The sequence below is a fragment of the Microtus ochrogaster genome, chromosome 16 (genome assembly GCF_000317375.1).
Source record: "Microtus ochrogaster isolate Prairie Vole_2 chromosome 16, MicOch1.0, whole genome shotgun sequence".
Classification (NCBI taxonomy): domain Eukaryota; kingdom Metazoa; phylum Chordata; class Mammalia; order Rodentia; family Cricetidae; genus Microtus; species Microtus ochrogaster.
The window spans coordinates 14,055,578-14,073,136 of NC_022018.1; the positions used below are offsets into that span (position 1 = coordinate 14,055,578).

General features: G+C 39.6%; 1 protein-coding gene across 1 annotated transcript in view; it reads right to left on the bottom strand.

Annotated features, from left to right (window-relative positions):
• Positions 1 to 17,559, bottom strand: part of Arhgap21 (Rho GTPase activating protein 21) — a 126,187-nt gene that overhangs the window by 24,697 nt on the left and 83,931 nt on the right. The window contains exons 7-10 of the mRNA XM_005354739.3: positions 16,117 to 16,195; positions 13,613 to 13,667; positions 8,933 to 8,962; positions 5,857 to 7,726 (exon numbers count right to left, since the gene is read on the bottom strand). Coding sequence (XP_005354796.1) covers positions 5,857 to 7,726; positions 8,933 to 8,962; positions 13,613 to 13,667; positions 16,117 to 16,195 — 2,034 coding nt within the window. The remainder of the gene's footprint in view (positions 1 to 5,856; positions 7,727 to 8,932; positions 8,963 to 13,612; positions 13,668 to 16,116; positions 16,196 to 17,559) is intronic.

Consider the following 17,559-nt stretch of genomic DNA (forward strand, 5'->3'; position numbering starts at 1 on the left):
GCCTGCCTCTGCCTCCCGAGTGCTGGGATTAAAGGCGTGCGCCACCACCGCCCGGCCTAAACAAAATCTTATAGGAGGGCAGAACTATATATAAGGCATAAGATTAGATGTCCCATAATAGAATCCTTTACAAATAAACTACAGTGATATAAAACAGAATTTTGATCACTTGGTTCAGACGGTCAAACACTAATTCTGAGCAAATTCTAACAATCTTCTATCATTTTAATGATCAGTATTTTAGCAAAAAGAACTAATGTTTGAAAAATTGTAACTTTTCCATTATATAACCAAAAGCAATAAATCCTTTAATAAATACAGAGTCAACGAAACAAAAGGTTAATTCTCTGCAAAGATAAGCAAGATTGACAAACCTTTAGTCACACTAAAGAAAACAAGAGAAGGCCCAATTAAGAGATGACAACACCATTACAACCAAAAAACATTTCTTTTTATTTTTTAAAAAATTTTAAAAAATCATGCAGGTAGCATGATTATTATGATGATTAATATTCCACTGTCAACTTGATTAGACTTGGAATCGTCATGGAAACACACTCTCTGGGGTTGTCTATGGTGGTGTCTCCAAAAGGCATAACTAAAGAAAGAAGACCCGCCTTTGTGGGCAGCACACTTAATGGGGAGGTATCTCACACCGAATAAGGAACACACTTGAGTACCCGCCTCTTCCCACCCTCCGCCTTCCCACTGCAGGTACATGTGATCATCTGTCATGAAGACCCCATCAAAAAACTATTAGAACATAGGTTGGGGGTAAAGTGCTTGTCTAGCATGCATGAAGGCATAGGGTGGATCCCTAGCTCTTCATGAAACCAGGTATGGTGGCACACACCTCTAATCCCAGCACCCAGAAAGTAAAGACAGCAGAATAAAAAGGTCAAGGCCAGTCTCAGCTATAGAGTTCTAACTCATCCAGGGCTCTCGCTGAGACCCTATCTTAGAAATAAAACTCAAGAACAACATAACTGTCATTACATTATTACAAGTAAATAAATTTGGTCATACTGCAGGACAGAAAAATAGCCATCAACATACAAAACAGCAGCATTTCTATACGCTAACCAATAGCTGTTGGGCTATCTAAAAGTCATCATCTCTTTGAGGCAGAACTGAGGCCCTCCCTACTATATCTAGGCTGAGCAAGGTATCCCTCCAAAGAGAATGGGTTCCAAAACGCCAGTTCAAACAGTAGGGATACATTCTGGTCCAGTTGTCAGAGGCCCCACAGACTGCCCAAAACATACAACTGTCACCCATACATAGGACCCTAGTTTGGTCCTATGCAGTCCAGAGTTTCTGATTTAAAAAGGAAATGTTGGGTCTGGGTTACCTCACTCAGGATGTTTTTTCTACTTCCATCCATTTGCATGCAAATTTCAAGATGTCATTGTTTTTTACTGCTGAATTGTACTCTTATGTGTAAATGCGCTACATTTTCTTTATTCATTCTTCAGTTGAGGGGCATCCAGGTTGTTTCCAGGTTCTGACTATTATAAATAATGTTGCTATGAAGACAGTTGAACAAATATCTTTGTTGTATGATTGAGCATACTTTGGGTATATGCCCAAGATGAACATGGTATGTACTCATTCATTTACAGCTGTAAAGCAAAGGAGCCTACAGTCACGACCCTAGAGAAGCTAAGTAACAAGGTGAACCCTGAGAAAAACATATATAGATCCAACTAGAAAGGAGAAGTAGACAAGATTGCCTGACAAAATTGGTCGCACAGAGGTGGGTAGAGAAAGGCAGAAGGGGAAGAGAAGGGAAGAAGGGGAAGAACTTGAGGAAACAGGATAGTCAAGATGGAGGAATGACAGAGATGAGAGCAAGGAAAGAGATACTTTGATGGAGGGGAGCCATTACGGGTTAGCAAGAAATCTGACACTAGAGAAATTCCCAGGAATCCACAAGGATGACCTCAGCAAAGACCCTAAGCAATAGAGAGGGTGCCCAAACTGGCCTTGCCCTGGAGTCAAATTGATGAATAACTTAAATGTCACCATAGATTGATGGAAACAGAGGCAGAGACCTGCATTGGAGCATTGGACTGAGATCCCAAAGTCCAACTAAAGAGTGGGAGGAATGAGAATATGAACAAAGAGGTCAAGACCATGATGGGGATACCCACTAAAACAGTTTACCTGAGCTAATAGGAGCTCACCAACTCCAGCCAGACAGAGAAGGAAACAGCACAGGTCCAAACTAGTCCCTCTGAATGTGGGTTATAGTAACACAGTGGCTGGGGCACACTGTGGGGACACTGGCAGTGGCATCAGGATTTATCCCTACAGCTTGTACTGGCTTTAAGGGAACCTATTCTCTTTGGATGGATACCTTGCTCATCCTAGATACAGTAGGGAGGGCCTTGGTCCTTCCTCAAAGCAATGTGCCTTCCCCTCTCTGAGGAGTGGATGGGGTGGGGGGAGGGAAGGTGGAGGGAATGGGACGAGGGGAGGGAGTGGGAACTGGGCTCAGTACATAAAATGAAAAAAGATTGTTTTCTTTTTTAAAAAAATAAATAAGAAAATAAAAATGAAATGTTGGCATTTTTCCCACATTGTGTAGTAAAAGATTGATGTTACAAGCTAAATAAATGTGTAATAAAATACGTGGAGAATTTTCTTCCTGTAAGTCAGTGGTTCTCAGCCTTCCTCATACTGTGGCCCTTTAAGGCAGTTCCTCATGTTGTGGTCACCCCAACCATAAAATTATCTTCATTTTACTTCATTGCTGCTACATAACTGTGATTCTGCTGCTGTTATCAATGTAAATACATCTGACATGTGATCCCTGTGAAAGGGTCATTTGACCCCGAAAGCGATCATGATGCACAGGCTGAAACCCCTGCTGAAGACCTTCGTTCTGCCTGACAGACAGCTAAATAAGTGAACAGGCTCTACATTGGTATTTGGGGAAAAAGACAAGGCATTTGATATGTGAGGATATTAATCTATAATGTTTTCAAGTAACAAAAAGCATTATTAAAATAACAGGACCTCTAGGTTTGATAGCACAAAAGTAAGCCTTAATTTTTTTCCTTGTTACTTAACATTTGAATAAAGTACCACAAAACAGGTCAACATATACCAAAATTTGTCTTATAGTACACTGACGCCATTAGATAATCTAAACAAAAGAATGTACTACCAAATATTTTTAAGATCTACTAACCCTAGGAAATTCCCAGCATCTAGTAATATATTAATGACTTGGAGACTGCTACAGTAAAAAGACAAAAACTTATTTTCCATGGAAGCTAACATTTTTTGCTTTCTTTGGCTGCTGAATAAACAATTCTCAGTAACACAGTCTAATGGAATCTGTGTTCTCTAAAAGCTTTTTGGGGAGCGTTGCATACATTCTCTTCTCTCCACTCGGATCTTGTTATCTATCCTAACCACCCTAGAATGTGTATTTATATAACCAATAGGTAATGAAAAACATGTAGGATAAAATTTAAAGCCCAGTAATAAGTACTGAGGTTTTATGAATTAAAAAATGAACATAAAAGTTCTCCAACCTCTACTTAACATGACAAGGTCTTTGGAATCTAATGTTTCAAGAACGGATTTTTTAATAAAAAAGCTGAAAGCATCAAAGAAAAAGGGTAAATATGTTAAGTAAAAAGAAAGCTTATTTTCTAAAAATCAGATGAATACTAAAATTATATTCCTTTCAGTGTCTTTACTTCAAGCAGAAGTATTATAAATGCTGGGCTATGCTGTAAATAACTCAGAAGGTGCCAGGCTGCCCACCTTAAGCTTGGGAACTTCTGGGATGTTGATCATGGGATGGACAGTTTCCCACAGTGGGAAAACAGTCAAAGAACCTTAGGTCTCGGCCTCTACTCCTGGTGCTGTGTAACTAGTGCCACATGACCACAGGCTACATGAGTAGGCTTTAAGAGGGCTGTTACACTGTATAACTTTAGAAGTGCTAAAACAGATGTATTCTGTAGGAATTAGGAGAAAGGCTTCAGTAAGTATTCAAAACAACGAAGGGAGTCAGTGAGCACTTTTATTCTCTTTACAAAGTCTGATTTTGTTGTTTTGTTTTTTGTTTTTCAAGACAGGGTTTCTCTGTGTAGCCCTGGCTGTTCTGGAACTCACTTTGTAGACAAGGCTGGCCTCAACTGAGGAATTAATTAAAGGCTTGCACTGCCACCACCTGGCTGAATTTTTATTTTGTATATGCATCCATGTGAGCATATATCACGTGTACGGGTACCATGGAGGCCATCAGATGGATCCCCTGAAGCTGGAGTTACAGGCAGTTGTGTGCCATCTGGTGTGAGCGAACTGGGAACCAAACTCAGGTCCTCTGGGAAAGCAGGAAGCACTTTTAGCTGCTGAACCGCCCGCCACTCCAGCATTTTGTTCTTACTGAATAATCCAGTAAGAAGCTCTGTTTTCATTAATATGCGTATACACAGAATTGTAGAGACAACTACTCTGTATTTTAGTTAATGGATGCTTTTTAATAAATAGTTGATTCTCATTTTATCTCCCAGCACTTAAAAACTAAATATATTCCATGTTATCTTATTCTAACATCTCACAACGCAGAAAAAAATGTGATGCTGTCACTCTGGTGAGATCTCAGTGACCTGTGAAATGTAGCTTCAGGTTGTAGAACACACACATACACACCATTAGTCCTCAGTTACCAATGTAGGTGAGCTATTACATTCTATGTACAACAAGAACTATTCAGCAGGCTTGGCAGTAAGGATACAAACTTGAATGTGGGTATAATTTTGGCTGAAACTCTCCTCACAATGAAAATAACCGATTTATAAAAACTTGACACTATTCTTGACTCTTTTAAGCTGATTTGGATACTGCTACGTGACAGTTCAATTGTTCAACAGCTTAAAGTGTCTCTAGAGAGAAAAATGTAAGAAATTGACAAATTACATTACAAAGCTATGGAGAGCCTTTCATAAACTTGTAAGACCATGCCTCAGTGTCAAAGCAGGGCCTCTGCACACCTACGCACGGTCCCTCTTTACAGCACACCTACGCACGGTCCCTCTTTACAGCGTGCTTCACACTGCTCAGATGCAGGGCTCATTACTAATGTTCAAAGCTTTCCTACCTCTTATTTTTTTTTTTTTTTTTTAAAACCTCAGTGAACTACTAGAGTCCCCAGTGGTTACTTACAGGAAAATGGGTGGGGGGCTACCTACAGAAGCAGGAGTGACTCAAAGGCAGCTGCATCATAAAAGGCCCACCCCCGTGTGGGTGACAACATAGGAGCTCCTGCCCAGGAGTCTGTCCCTCCCTGCACCCGCCTCTATGACCCAGCAGCTGTTGACTACTGACGTAGCAGGGAAGGGCATGCCTGGATCAACAACTAGGTATAACTGGCCATTGAGTCTCTTGACCACAGATGGTAGAAACTGATTTAACGAAAACTAAGAAGAGATTATGAGAACCCGTAAGCCCACTTGGCCAGTGGAGAGGCAGAACCATATGTTCAAAGCCAGCCTGGGCTACCTACTGAGACCCTGTCTCCAAAAAAACATGAGATGCAAGTTTACTTCTAAAGGAAAATATCTAATGGAAATAATTTTAAGGAGGAGAAGCAATGGCTCTGACCAAAGCACAACTTAATATTTAGAGAGGGGTGCTGTGGCTCATTGGGGAAGCGCTTGCCTCGTACGCATAAGGCACTGGGTCTGATTCCCAGCACTGAAAACAAACAAGTAAACAACACTTAAAATGCTTTAAAAGCAGTTTAAAATGTCTGTGCTTACGGAATATAAATCCCATTTTTCTAAAAACATTTTTACATAGTCAACACTATGGAGCATCTCTGAATGAGCTCACCTATAAATGGGATGGAAGCCAGGGAATCACCAGGCGGACTGGTGTTTGAAGCCTTCCTTTCCTCCATCCTTCTTATATGAACCTCTCTGCGAGCATCATTTGGCAGCCAGCAGGTGGTGTCTGACCCCGTTTCCTGGTCATTCACTGCCAAGATGTAAGACTGATGTCTTAAAGGCTGTGGCGTCTGGCGACCAGATGGAGGTTTTTCTCTTAGGATGACAGATTCTTTATTATCTAGCACATCTGGCTGCTGAATTTCAGCCTCCTGTAAGTTTAAATCTCCATTCCTTGGACTGGTAGATAATTCTAAATCTGAAGTTCCCAAGTTCTCACTGAGCTGAGGCCCTGTCTTAGCGGAAGTTCCGGGTAAACCTGGGGACATCTCAGTCCCCAGCTGGTGCTCGAGGGTGTTTTCAGGTCTGAACCATGTCTGCTGATTCAGCGGACTATGCTGATGCAGATGATTGACGGGCCTTTGGTCTTTCGTGGACACCAGTGAGTGCTGGCTGAAGGATGGTTTGGAGAGAGAACTGCCTCGGACTTTCACAAGTGGGGACCTGTCTTGTGAAACACCCCGTGGCAGTGACATCCCACTCGTAGTTGGGAAAGTTCTGTTGGAATGTGGTGGTCTGAGGTCTGGTGGGATTTTTTTAAACTGTGAAACAGGCCCCACTCCTCTACCACTCAGTCGCCTGTTATCGGAGTTAACAACAGGGGCCACAGTCAAATTTGAACCTCGGAAAGGTTTGTGAGCTTCTTGCTGCCTGGGTCGTTCACAAATACCTCGTCTATCGTCTTGCTCGGTGAATCCACTCCACTTATATGTCTGTTTTCGTTCCCCATTTGAGTCAGGCATCTGACTTTCAGAATTGACGCTGGCTGTGGCTTCACCCTGCCCCTCGATGTAATCCCATGAACGAGTTCTATGATTACTAAAGCTAACAGGTGGCGCGGTCAGCGCTCCTTGAGACGCGCTCCTTGGGCAATACTTCATCAGCACAGAATCTTCCAGTCTTTCCTGAGATACACTGCGCTGCCGGATCTGAACCGACTGGGGCACTCGATCATGAGAGGTGCTTCGACGTCGTACCTGCAAAGTAGTGCGGGTGGGTACCACCTGGTTATAGTCCGCTGCACTCTGAGATGCAGCCCTTAAGCTGTCCAACCTTTCTTGAATTGTCCGACAACCCATGTGCAACCTCCTATTATCAATGTATTCTTTATAAGTCTTATAATTTTTCCAGTCTATGTGCTGATGGGAGTTTGGGGAATAGTGATTGACAGACACAGAGGGAGAATCCACAGCTTGAGGTCTACTACTTGAGACTCCTTCTAAATGTCCACTGTAATTTCCAGATTTAAGTAAAATTCCAGAAGGTTCCAGCGATCTGGAGCCTGTGGTCTGATGACTCAGGTGGGCAGTGGGAACTGATGACGGTGATGTGGTTCTTGATGCTGCTTTTGAAGAGGTCTGCTCACTTACACCATACCTTACTTCTTCAGTTCTGTGCGAAGGACCTGAATGGTTGTTTCTATTGGATAACAAGTCTACCACCTTCTCAGAAGGCATAATGACAGTCCTCACACTTTCACTGCAAACACACACTGCTGTGTTTGACTTTGCAACATCCGTTGGTGATGGAGGCACTTGTATTTCCATTCTATAAGCCCGGCTAGGTTGTGTCAGGACCGGTGTACTGGTCTGCTGTTTGTTCGGTAAGGAGTCTGGAGGAGATATTTCAACTGGCTGTGCCGTGGCAGAAGGAGTGGATGGCAACCAGGGATAGCAAACTGGTGGAGGTTCAGGTATGTTACGGGCATTGCCACTGTAAGCTTCATTGCCTTTCAGGTAGGCATCTTGAGAATATGCCTGTATGGAAATCAGAGAAAAGTATCACAAATAATTTTCATGTTTGTAGTTCACTATTTGACTAAGTAAGCCCTACCTTAACCCTGAATGATGCTTACTATGACATGCATGCAAAGCACAGCACAGCACTGCATATCCTCAAGAATTATCCTTAAAGAAACTGAATAAACTGTAGAACATGCCACACATACAAACTGCAATCATTAATTGTTCCACGAGGTTCATGAGACCTATAATATTGCTCCTAACCAATCAGAGATAATACGCCATTTCTAAAATCTCTCCATTTAAGCTTTAAGATTTTTGGGCAGTCAATAGGTTAAATGACTATCTAATAAATCCCAGCAAAAGAAGATTCTAAATGTTTGCAAGGGAAGAAAGTCAAAATATTAAAAGTCTTACCCAAATACATTGTTGTTTAAGGTGGTAATACTATAACAAATTTAACATTTACTGAAATGGCTTGTCAATTAACTATAAAGAATTTAAAAAAAAAAATCACCTCGGAAAATTAAGTCCCTAAACAGCCATGCTAAATATTTTCATATTTAAAGTCACTGAATGTGCAGATTTGAGAAATTAGGTAGCATATATTAAGAACAAAAAATATGAAAAAGATAATTCATCTTTCTGAATATAAACTTTTTATTATTTTAAGTTCAGCAAACATTACTCGATAAACTGGCCTTTCTCAAGGCACTTCAATTACTAAGAAGCATGCATGCAGCTCTGACTTTTCTATTTTATAAATTTATCTAGCAATGCTTTCGAAATTTTAAGAACTGAAATTTAATTAGAAAAGCTCCACACAAACAGAGCTCACGGATGCCCCACAGGGTTATGCGCAGCTGGGCAGTCAGGTGTGGCGACTGTCACCCCGATCAAATGAGTAACTCCTGCCTGGCAGCACACCCGCCCTCACACTACACAGCCTGCCAAGCTCACGTGCAGCTACCACATCACGGCAAAGCATTAAGGAGAGGGTGAGATACTTAAAAAATAAAATTCAGATAAATATGCTTTAACACTAGTTCTAGAGTACAAACAAAACATAACGGTGGAGGAGGAAGGAAAACCACGTGTTACATACACGCTCTGCAAATTAGTATGAGTAAGCAAACTTACAATTGTAACAGATTGGCTTGTGACAAATCGCTATGGAACATAACTTAAAAAACAAGGAAATGGCTACTGTGCATCTCTTACCAGTGCTGTGACATCCTTTGTAAATTGTAGCTAGCAGAAAATGGGAAAACACAGTAGAAGCTGCTTACTGATATAAAGACAGAATCATGTTGTCATATTGATGCTGGAAACAGCAAGCTAAAAATACACCTATAATGATTTCTCCGGAAGGTACCAAGAGAGTAAAGGGCAGTGGAGCGTAAGAATAACTTCAGTATCCACTGAGCATCTTATTCTCAAGCTCTTATCTGGTTCTTATTGGATTTGTCGTTGACTCTTGGAAGCAGAATACATCTAGTGACAGGCATTTTCTCCAATATTCACAGCTACCTGATAATGTGCAAGCTTCCCTTCAACACGAGCAGCATCGCTGCCTCTCTCTTCCCCTGAGCGCCTTCATCCCTGCTTCCAGACTAAGTGAATGCCTCTATTATGCATTTAAAATAGTGCACCCTCCTCCTTCCTGGTAGATCAGAGCATAACCACAGGCTGTCAGCTGACTACAGACAACTTCACCATATGACGGGAGGAAACAACTCTTTGGTTTAAATAGATATTCATTCAAAACTTAAGATCTTTCAACACAATGTCTTTTATAGTGTTTTATTCATTTATTAAATAACTATCAACTAGACATAAAAAGTCACTTCCAGAGTATAACTTGTAGTAGTAATAGGTATTACAGAACAGTCTTGAGTGCATTTGAGAAATCAAAGCTAAATTTATAAACACACACACACCGTAATATTTTTATAGCATAAACACTGTAAATGTGAACATGAAGTATGCATCTTGGCTATGTACATAACAAGCCTAGTTTTTTCACATTGATTAAGTCCATGTCACTGCTTTTCTGTGACACATGCGCCACACACACACACACACACACACACACACACACACACACACACACACGAAATGACCTAAGAGAGCTTCATGGACTCTTGCAGTATTTCCTGCAGTGGGTTTGTGTCCCTACAGCCGGCAATGTCAGGGAAACTGGGAAGCTTTGGCAAACCTCTCCTGCACTAGATAAAACACAATGTACTTGAAGAGAACATACACATACTTACTCCCCATAAAAGCCCATTTTTACCCCCACAGGTTTTATACATGCTTGAAAAGGTCATTCTGCAATAATTCAAAGGTAACTCATTTAGCCAAATTTGAAGAGGAACGTTATCTATAAAATACTTTAAAAGTTTATCTTCTTTAGATGTAGCCAAAATTTCTACACAGAAATTCTGGTCACTAAATTTGGGAACAAATGGTCTCACCAGTTAACCACCCATGGAGGAATTAACAAGTATTTTATTCCTAAGGTTGTTGTACTGGAGAATAACCCAGGGCTGTACGTGGCAATCCAAAAAGCATAAATATATGGCCCAAACTAGTCCCAAGGAATACTGGGGAAACAAGTTAGGGACAGAGAACTCACAACTACAAAATGCTTTTTCTCCCATGACATCTGAAGATTGCTCTGGGCTCCATAAAGAAAGACATATATTCATAAGAACAGGTCACTTGGATGGAATCAGAATATGCAATCTTTTAAGGCAAATGAACACTGAGTATGAAAATATAACTTTATGTTCTCGGAAGAGAATTGATAATTCCAACTTGCTCACAACCGTAACGATGTGCTTCTTCTCATGTGCTTGGTTACACAGTATCAACTCTTTCAACAAGTAATCATGGTCCAACATACCAGTGCTTTAAGTACACATCAGGGAACCTTTAAATTATCAGTGGGTACCAATTAAATGGCACAGAATACCCCGTAAGCAAAACAAAGCAATTATGTCCTTATGTAATTGTGTTTGTTTGTATTCTTTTATGATAATATTAAGTCATCCTGTATGAAAAAAAATTTACCTGAAATTATATTATTTCAGTATCATTAAGATTGCTTATGTAGCTACTCTTAATGTTGTTTTTCTTTTTTAAACCCAAATGGATACTTCAAAATTAAAAACGAATTTAAATTCAATGTAAGTACTATGTAAGGCCTCAAGGTCCCCTGTGAAATAGTTAAGCCCCAGGATCTATACCAAAACACAGTATATTTCTATATAAGGTTAAAAACCAATCAACCAACCAAACAACAAAAACAAAAAACCCTTTGATTCTCTTTGCATATTTATAGTAACTCCAATAATGATGCTTGTTTTGGTCTGAATGAAAATAGTCACCATAGACCCATCAAGAGTTGTGCCCTTGCCGCAGGAAGTATGTCACTGGGGGTGGGCTTTGCAGTTTCAAAAGCTCAAGTCAGGCCCAGTGTCCCTCTCTCTTCGCCTGCCTTTTCACTCTCTCACCTAGATACAGACGTCGAACTCTCAGCTACTTCTCCAGTACTGCCTGCATGCTGCCATGCTTTCTGCCATAATGGACTAAACCAACCTCTGAACAGTAAGGTAGTCCCAATTAAATATTTTCCTTTATAGTGTTGCCATGGTCATGGTGTTTCTTCACGGCAATAAAAACCCTAATTAAGGCAAAGCTTGTCCATAATCCCATAAAAACTGTGCTTCAAAAAGTAGCCATATTCTATTGTGCTTCACAGAACAATGCATATTATGCATCAATTATATTTTATATACACACCCTTTTAATTTCTAAACAATTTAAAATCAGAGTTAAGACCAAATATAAAGGTGGAGATTTCTTTTATCATTGAGGGTACATGTTTTTAAATTTATGATTGAAGTAATTTGTAAAATATTTTCAAGAGTGAATTTTAGATTTTGGCCTACCATAATCTTTGTTCTGGGCCTAGACCTGTATGCCATGCCACCCTATGTTTACAACGCTTTGCACTATACTTTATTGTATTCTTGCTGCAAAGAATTATACAGCAGAATAACCTAGTTTTCTTCTACTGATTTTTCTTTGTATTTTTGTTTGTTTGTTTGTTTGTTTGTTTGAGACAAGGTTTCTCTGTGTAACAGCCCTGGCTGTCCTGGACTTACAGAGATCCACTTGCCTCTGCCTCCAAATGCTGGTATTAAAGGCGTGCACCACCACACCACTTCCTGATCTCATTAGGAAGCTATTTTGCCAGCTGCATGAAGTTGTTTGTCATCCTTCATCTATCACAGAATTCTGCACTCAATTACAAACTTAGAAATTCAGGACAATACTAGCTGTTCCAGCAGTACCTGCTGCTGGCAAGGAAAAGTAACTAAAGCTCATGACAACTTAGCTTTGAAGGTGGTCTATCCTCAAGTCTTCCACTTCCAGGTTTACCAAAATCACAGAGCACCCTGTGGCACTGGAGCCAACAGAGCATTAGAGAAAAGTCCTCCACCTCTAGTCTAGTTACCGGAAGCATCAGTCTCACTCACTAATGCTATTCTGTCACTACATTGTACCTACACGTTTCTTTGTAGTCTCCCAGGCCCTAGTCCACATACTTAGGAAGAATATTCTGTGACCAATAGTGAGCCATTCCTAAAGAAAGCCAGTATGCCTTGAGGAGACTTGGGTTCATCTCCACGAATCAGCTAATTCATCTATTATATGTCAGCAAATAAGATGAGTCCTCAGGGTCTCCTTACTGATGCTTTTGCTTAACAAAAAACTGTTTAAAATCTCGTTGGGTTACATTCAAACTACTGTCCCTCTGTAGTGATATTTCATTTGTGTTTTAATAAGTAAAGCTCGCCTGAAGATCAGAGAGTAAAACAGTCCCACTGGTCGGCCATGCAGACCAGGCAGTGGTGACACACTCCTTTAATCCCAGTCCTAGACAAGAATACAAGATGGGAGGAGACAGCTCTCAGACACAGTCTCATTCTGAGGACTCCTGGACGCAGGATTGCCATTTCTGACTAAGGCAGAGGCTTAAGAGCCAGTGGCTGGCTGTTTTGCTTTTCTGACCTTTAGGTTGAACCCCAATATTGGTCTCTGGGTTTTTAATTAACCATGCTACATCCCTGTTTTATTGAATTTAGCTGTGAGTTAAAAACAAGTCACTGAGAAGAGATCATCACCACTTCCTGTACGCTAATGACTTGCCAAGTCCACTGAAGACATTATTTGGAGTGAAAGTTTTATTTTTGATGTCCTTTACCTTCTTGCACTCAGGAAAGTGTTTTAGACTACACGCCCACTTCGTGCCCACACTGTTTCACTTACTCAAATGCATTTCCCACTAAGCTGCAGAGTCCATTCACAATGAACACTTACTTCTAAAGGGCTAACAATTATAAGAAAAGTTAGCACCTACTTTCTAAAAACTCTAATTTACACATCAAAAAAGAAGAATTCTAATCCCTAAGGATGTGTGTACACACTCTGATGTTTAGCCTTGGCGTCAAAGGATACTCATAATGCAACTTGGCTTGACTATTCAGGAATTTCATCCTAAATGGTAACATTAATAGTCTCCTGTGAAACTGGAGGCTGGGGGATTAGCTCAGAGGCAGAGAGCTTCCTTAGCAAGCCCAAGGCCCAAGGTTCAGGCCTCAGCTTCAGGGGAGCTCACTGAAGAATTATAAAACAGTCCCATGAACGACACTTAGTTCCAATAATGGACAACAGTCTCTCGTTCTCTTATAAAGCACACAGCCACACACTGCTGAAAGAGTCAATCAGGGGGTGGTTTTGATCTGCAAACTCTTTTGATGCAATCCCCTTCTTTTTAAAATCATCTTAATATTCATGTCTATGAACAATTTCTATTTGGAGAAAGCTTACCACTTGGAGGATATCTTCATCCTTTGGCATGACACTGAGCTCCAGTGTGGTGTCACTGAAATGGAGCACAACACTGTCAGGAGGCAGGAGGCTAACAAGAAACTCTAACTCAGAACGCTTGGTTTAGGAGCACTTTTAAACCATCACTTTCAAAACAAACCATATGAAAGAAGCTGTTCGCACAGAGGTAGGTGACATATAAAAGAGGGCACCCCACAGACGTTTCCATAGTTCATAAGCAACTGAGTTGTCTTTATGACATCTGCTAACTCAGAAATAAAGTGTTACATAATAAACAGTTTTAGGACAAAACTTGTAAAAATATCAGAATATGAGTCTTTATTGCTTATTTGAGCCATAAGACAAATTATAGGTTTTTATTATCAACTTAAAATTTATTAACACAAAATAGCCAGGAACTCTTCTAGTGACTTTCTTGCTTTGATGCTTTTAAGTTCTGGTGATTGAACTATATCCCAGACCCTCAAATTTAACATTTTAAGCAGATTTAAACTTCCTAATTTTGAAAATTCCATCTTGGCCTCAGACGTGGTGAACATAATTTCAGTTTTCAGCATCACCTCAACTGTTTGTTTTATCACTAGGATTTAATCTCAGAACCTTAGGTACAGCTTAAAGCGTTTTCATGCTGACACTGCAGGTTTCTGTTGGGGACGGCTCCCTGGGTTTGCACAGGGCAGTGGGAGACCATTTGCCAGAGCCTGGTTTGATCTGCAGCACAGGAAAGAAAAGGGGAGAAAAGAGAACTCAAGAGGAGCTGAAATGAGCCCTGTGACATGGCCTGCATTCATATTTAGATATATTAAGGATCGTGGGGCTATCTTAACCTATTATCACAGCTTCCCTTTGATACCCTCAAAGACTAATAAATAATCCCAACGGAAAATGGAAAAAAGTTCAAAATTCAGTACTTTGTCCGTATCTGTTTAGGTTGATAATTTCAGGAGGTTGGTAAACCAATGAGCCACGGGTGCAAACACAACTAACAGCCCCTGCATTCCAGCATTTCAGGATGTCAAAAACACACATAATGTACAGAGACGTCCCCAGCAGTGACAGTCACTGTAGCCCCGGAGCTTTCAGCTGCTCTGCCCTTGCTACGCAACTTTCTGACATAAACTAACATCATAAAAGGCTTTTCTTTCAGCATCAGATTGCTTGTGGCAGAAATTTTAAGACTACTATTCTCGTGTTACTCTGAAAGATCTGTACCAATAATAGAGGAATTATGTGGATTTGGGGAAAACAGAAATTAGGTTATATACTGGCATGCTGGTGTAGGTGTGATGATCTTGGTTACTGGAAAGGAAGAATATGTACATCTCTCCTGCTGCCTCTGCAGAAGCTTTGCCTCCAATACCTACGTTAAAGACCTGGCTTCTCTAGGAATTTCATTAAATATTAAAACATCAAATAGAATACTCTGAGATCAATTAATCATGATCATATCATTTCATTGTAAAAGCAACACAATGCATTAGGACATTAGTATAAATAATTTAAACTATGGCACAAACTGCTGTCAACATAGCTATAATCCCAGATAAAAACCTTAGGGTGGTGGAGAGATACCACTAAGAGCCTGCTGAGCTCCAGGAACGAGACTCTGTCTCAACAGGGTGGACAGTGTTCCTGAGGAAGAAGATGCTTCAAGTTGTCTTTGACTGAGACATATCCACACAATCTTACCTTTTAGAAAATAAAGAATTTCAATTGAGCTTTAAACAGATGAAGAAAACAAAGAGGAACCATTCAATAATCCAAAAGTTATGGATTTGAACTGGGGAAGAACCTCTTAGAAAAGAGATAGGATTGGAAGTCAGAGCTACAGTTATGGTGATGCTTGATAGAAACTCAATATCATGACCTCTTTGACTTCAGTTTTTTTTTTTTAAGTTATTTAAAATTTTTAAGTGTGAGAGTGAAAGAAAGAAAGAAAGAAAGAAAGAAAGAAAGAAAGAAAGAAAGAAAGAAAGAAAGAAGACTAAATTGTCTTTGTGGTCTTATAGATACTTATTCTATAAATATGTATTTACCTTTAAGACTCAAAATTCTATCCTTCTGTAGATTACAGGCAAGTGAATTTAAAAAGAATAGCTTGCTAAGATTAAAATAAATGAAGGAATACAAGCTACATTAAAAATATGCATCTCACTAAGATTTTTTTTTAGAAAACCAAGTGTCCACTTATTTCCAGATTTATTTTAAGCAAATTACATATTTGTCCTTTCAAATCAAAGTGGAAAACTCATATTATCTATACTATGTGCTCTCCAACCCTAAAGGATTTTACATTTTAAACATTATAAATTGGCAAGCCCACTAAGCAATGAGTGGGCTAAGGCTTGGAAACACCAGATACATTATCCACTGAAGAAGAAAGCTCCATGTCACCCCAGTCCCTTAGAGGACCACAGCACTGTATGAAACCTACTTGCTCTATAGGATTTTAATGAAAATTAATCAGTTTTCAAGAATCCTACCTGTTCTGAATGAGAGCAATTACTTGGGAATAGGTCTTTCCTATGACACTTTCTCCGTTGACTTTTATAATCCGGTCACCTTCAAAGAATAATTACAAAGAATAATTAAATAGAAAGAAAAAAATAAACAAACCAACACATTAGGAACTCCAGAAAGAATTCGCTTTGGAAACTGTAAAGTAGTTCCCGAGACTGTTCCTTCTCTTTGCTGTTCTAGTGGTGCTGGGGTCAAACTGCTTGCTACCTGAACTACACCCTATATCCAATGTGCCCTTATTTTTAAAACATACTTGCATATTTTTAAGTACCTGTTACAAAAATAAATCTACCCACTGATGCCTCCAACTTCTCATGAAGTACAGCAATGGTCCAGGTAAGAATTCTGATACTGATGAACTTAAACTGCAATGGCCCCAGGTGCTGCTCCTGTCCTGTTGCCCTGTCCCCAGGCACTCCTCCCCTTCCCTCAGACTTCAGATGATGCTAACGGTTCAACAGGATCATCTGATTTTATCTCCTCACTTCTTATAGAGTTCTTCCAATCTACATAGCTGGATAACTGATAAATGTGCTAGGAAACTTAAATATGAATATATGCATTTTTTGTACTTTGAATCTATTAATTTACTCTTCATTTTAATGGAGAAAAATATTAGATTACTCAAAAAACCAAGAGTAAAAGGGTAAAAAAGGGAAAAAGGGCAGAAGAATGGGAAATAGAAATAAAGTAATTTTTTGTGTTCTTATCACATTATCTCCTACTTACTGTCTCAAAACTGTGACACCTGGAATATGACAGGTGATACACTAATGAAATTCTGCATGTGTAGATACTAATATGCATATTATACATATTAATGATATTAAAATAAGAGTTACTTTAAATATGATAAAGATAATTACAATGCAGCCTTGTAAATCTCAGCAGTGGTACTCACTACTTATTCGTAGCTGAAAATATACTTTATTCAAAGGGAACTAAAAGAATAATATAGAAGCTGTCAATTTCTATTTTGAATTTCTTTATGCATTAAAAACAACAAAAATATTCTAAAGTATTTGCTAAGCTTTGATTTTGAGTTAATTTTATTAATGTCACAAATTAAATTAGAAAGATATAGTATCAAGCAGCTATTAAATCTCCCTCAGTAGACCACTCCCACTGATACTTGGAAATGAAGGAACTCAGGGAAGCTCAGTCATTCTGTAAGTTTCCTGCCTGATCAGGTACTTCCAGACTTAGAGATTCTTTTGTCAAACTTCAACTATAGATTGCAAAGAGACTGCAAGTCTGTGTCTTAACTAAAAGTGCCCAGATTTTATCAAGTTTCATCGTTCTGTCTGTTCAGCTACATCCACTGAGTTTCAAGAAAAATAGAACTCAATCTCAGCAACAACAACAAAAAACATGTGGAGAGAAGGAGAGAGAGAGAGAGAGAGAGA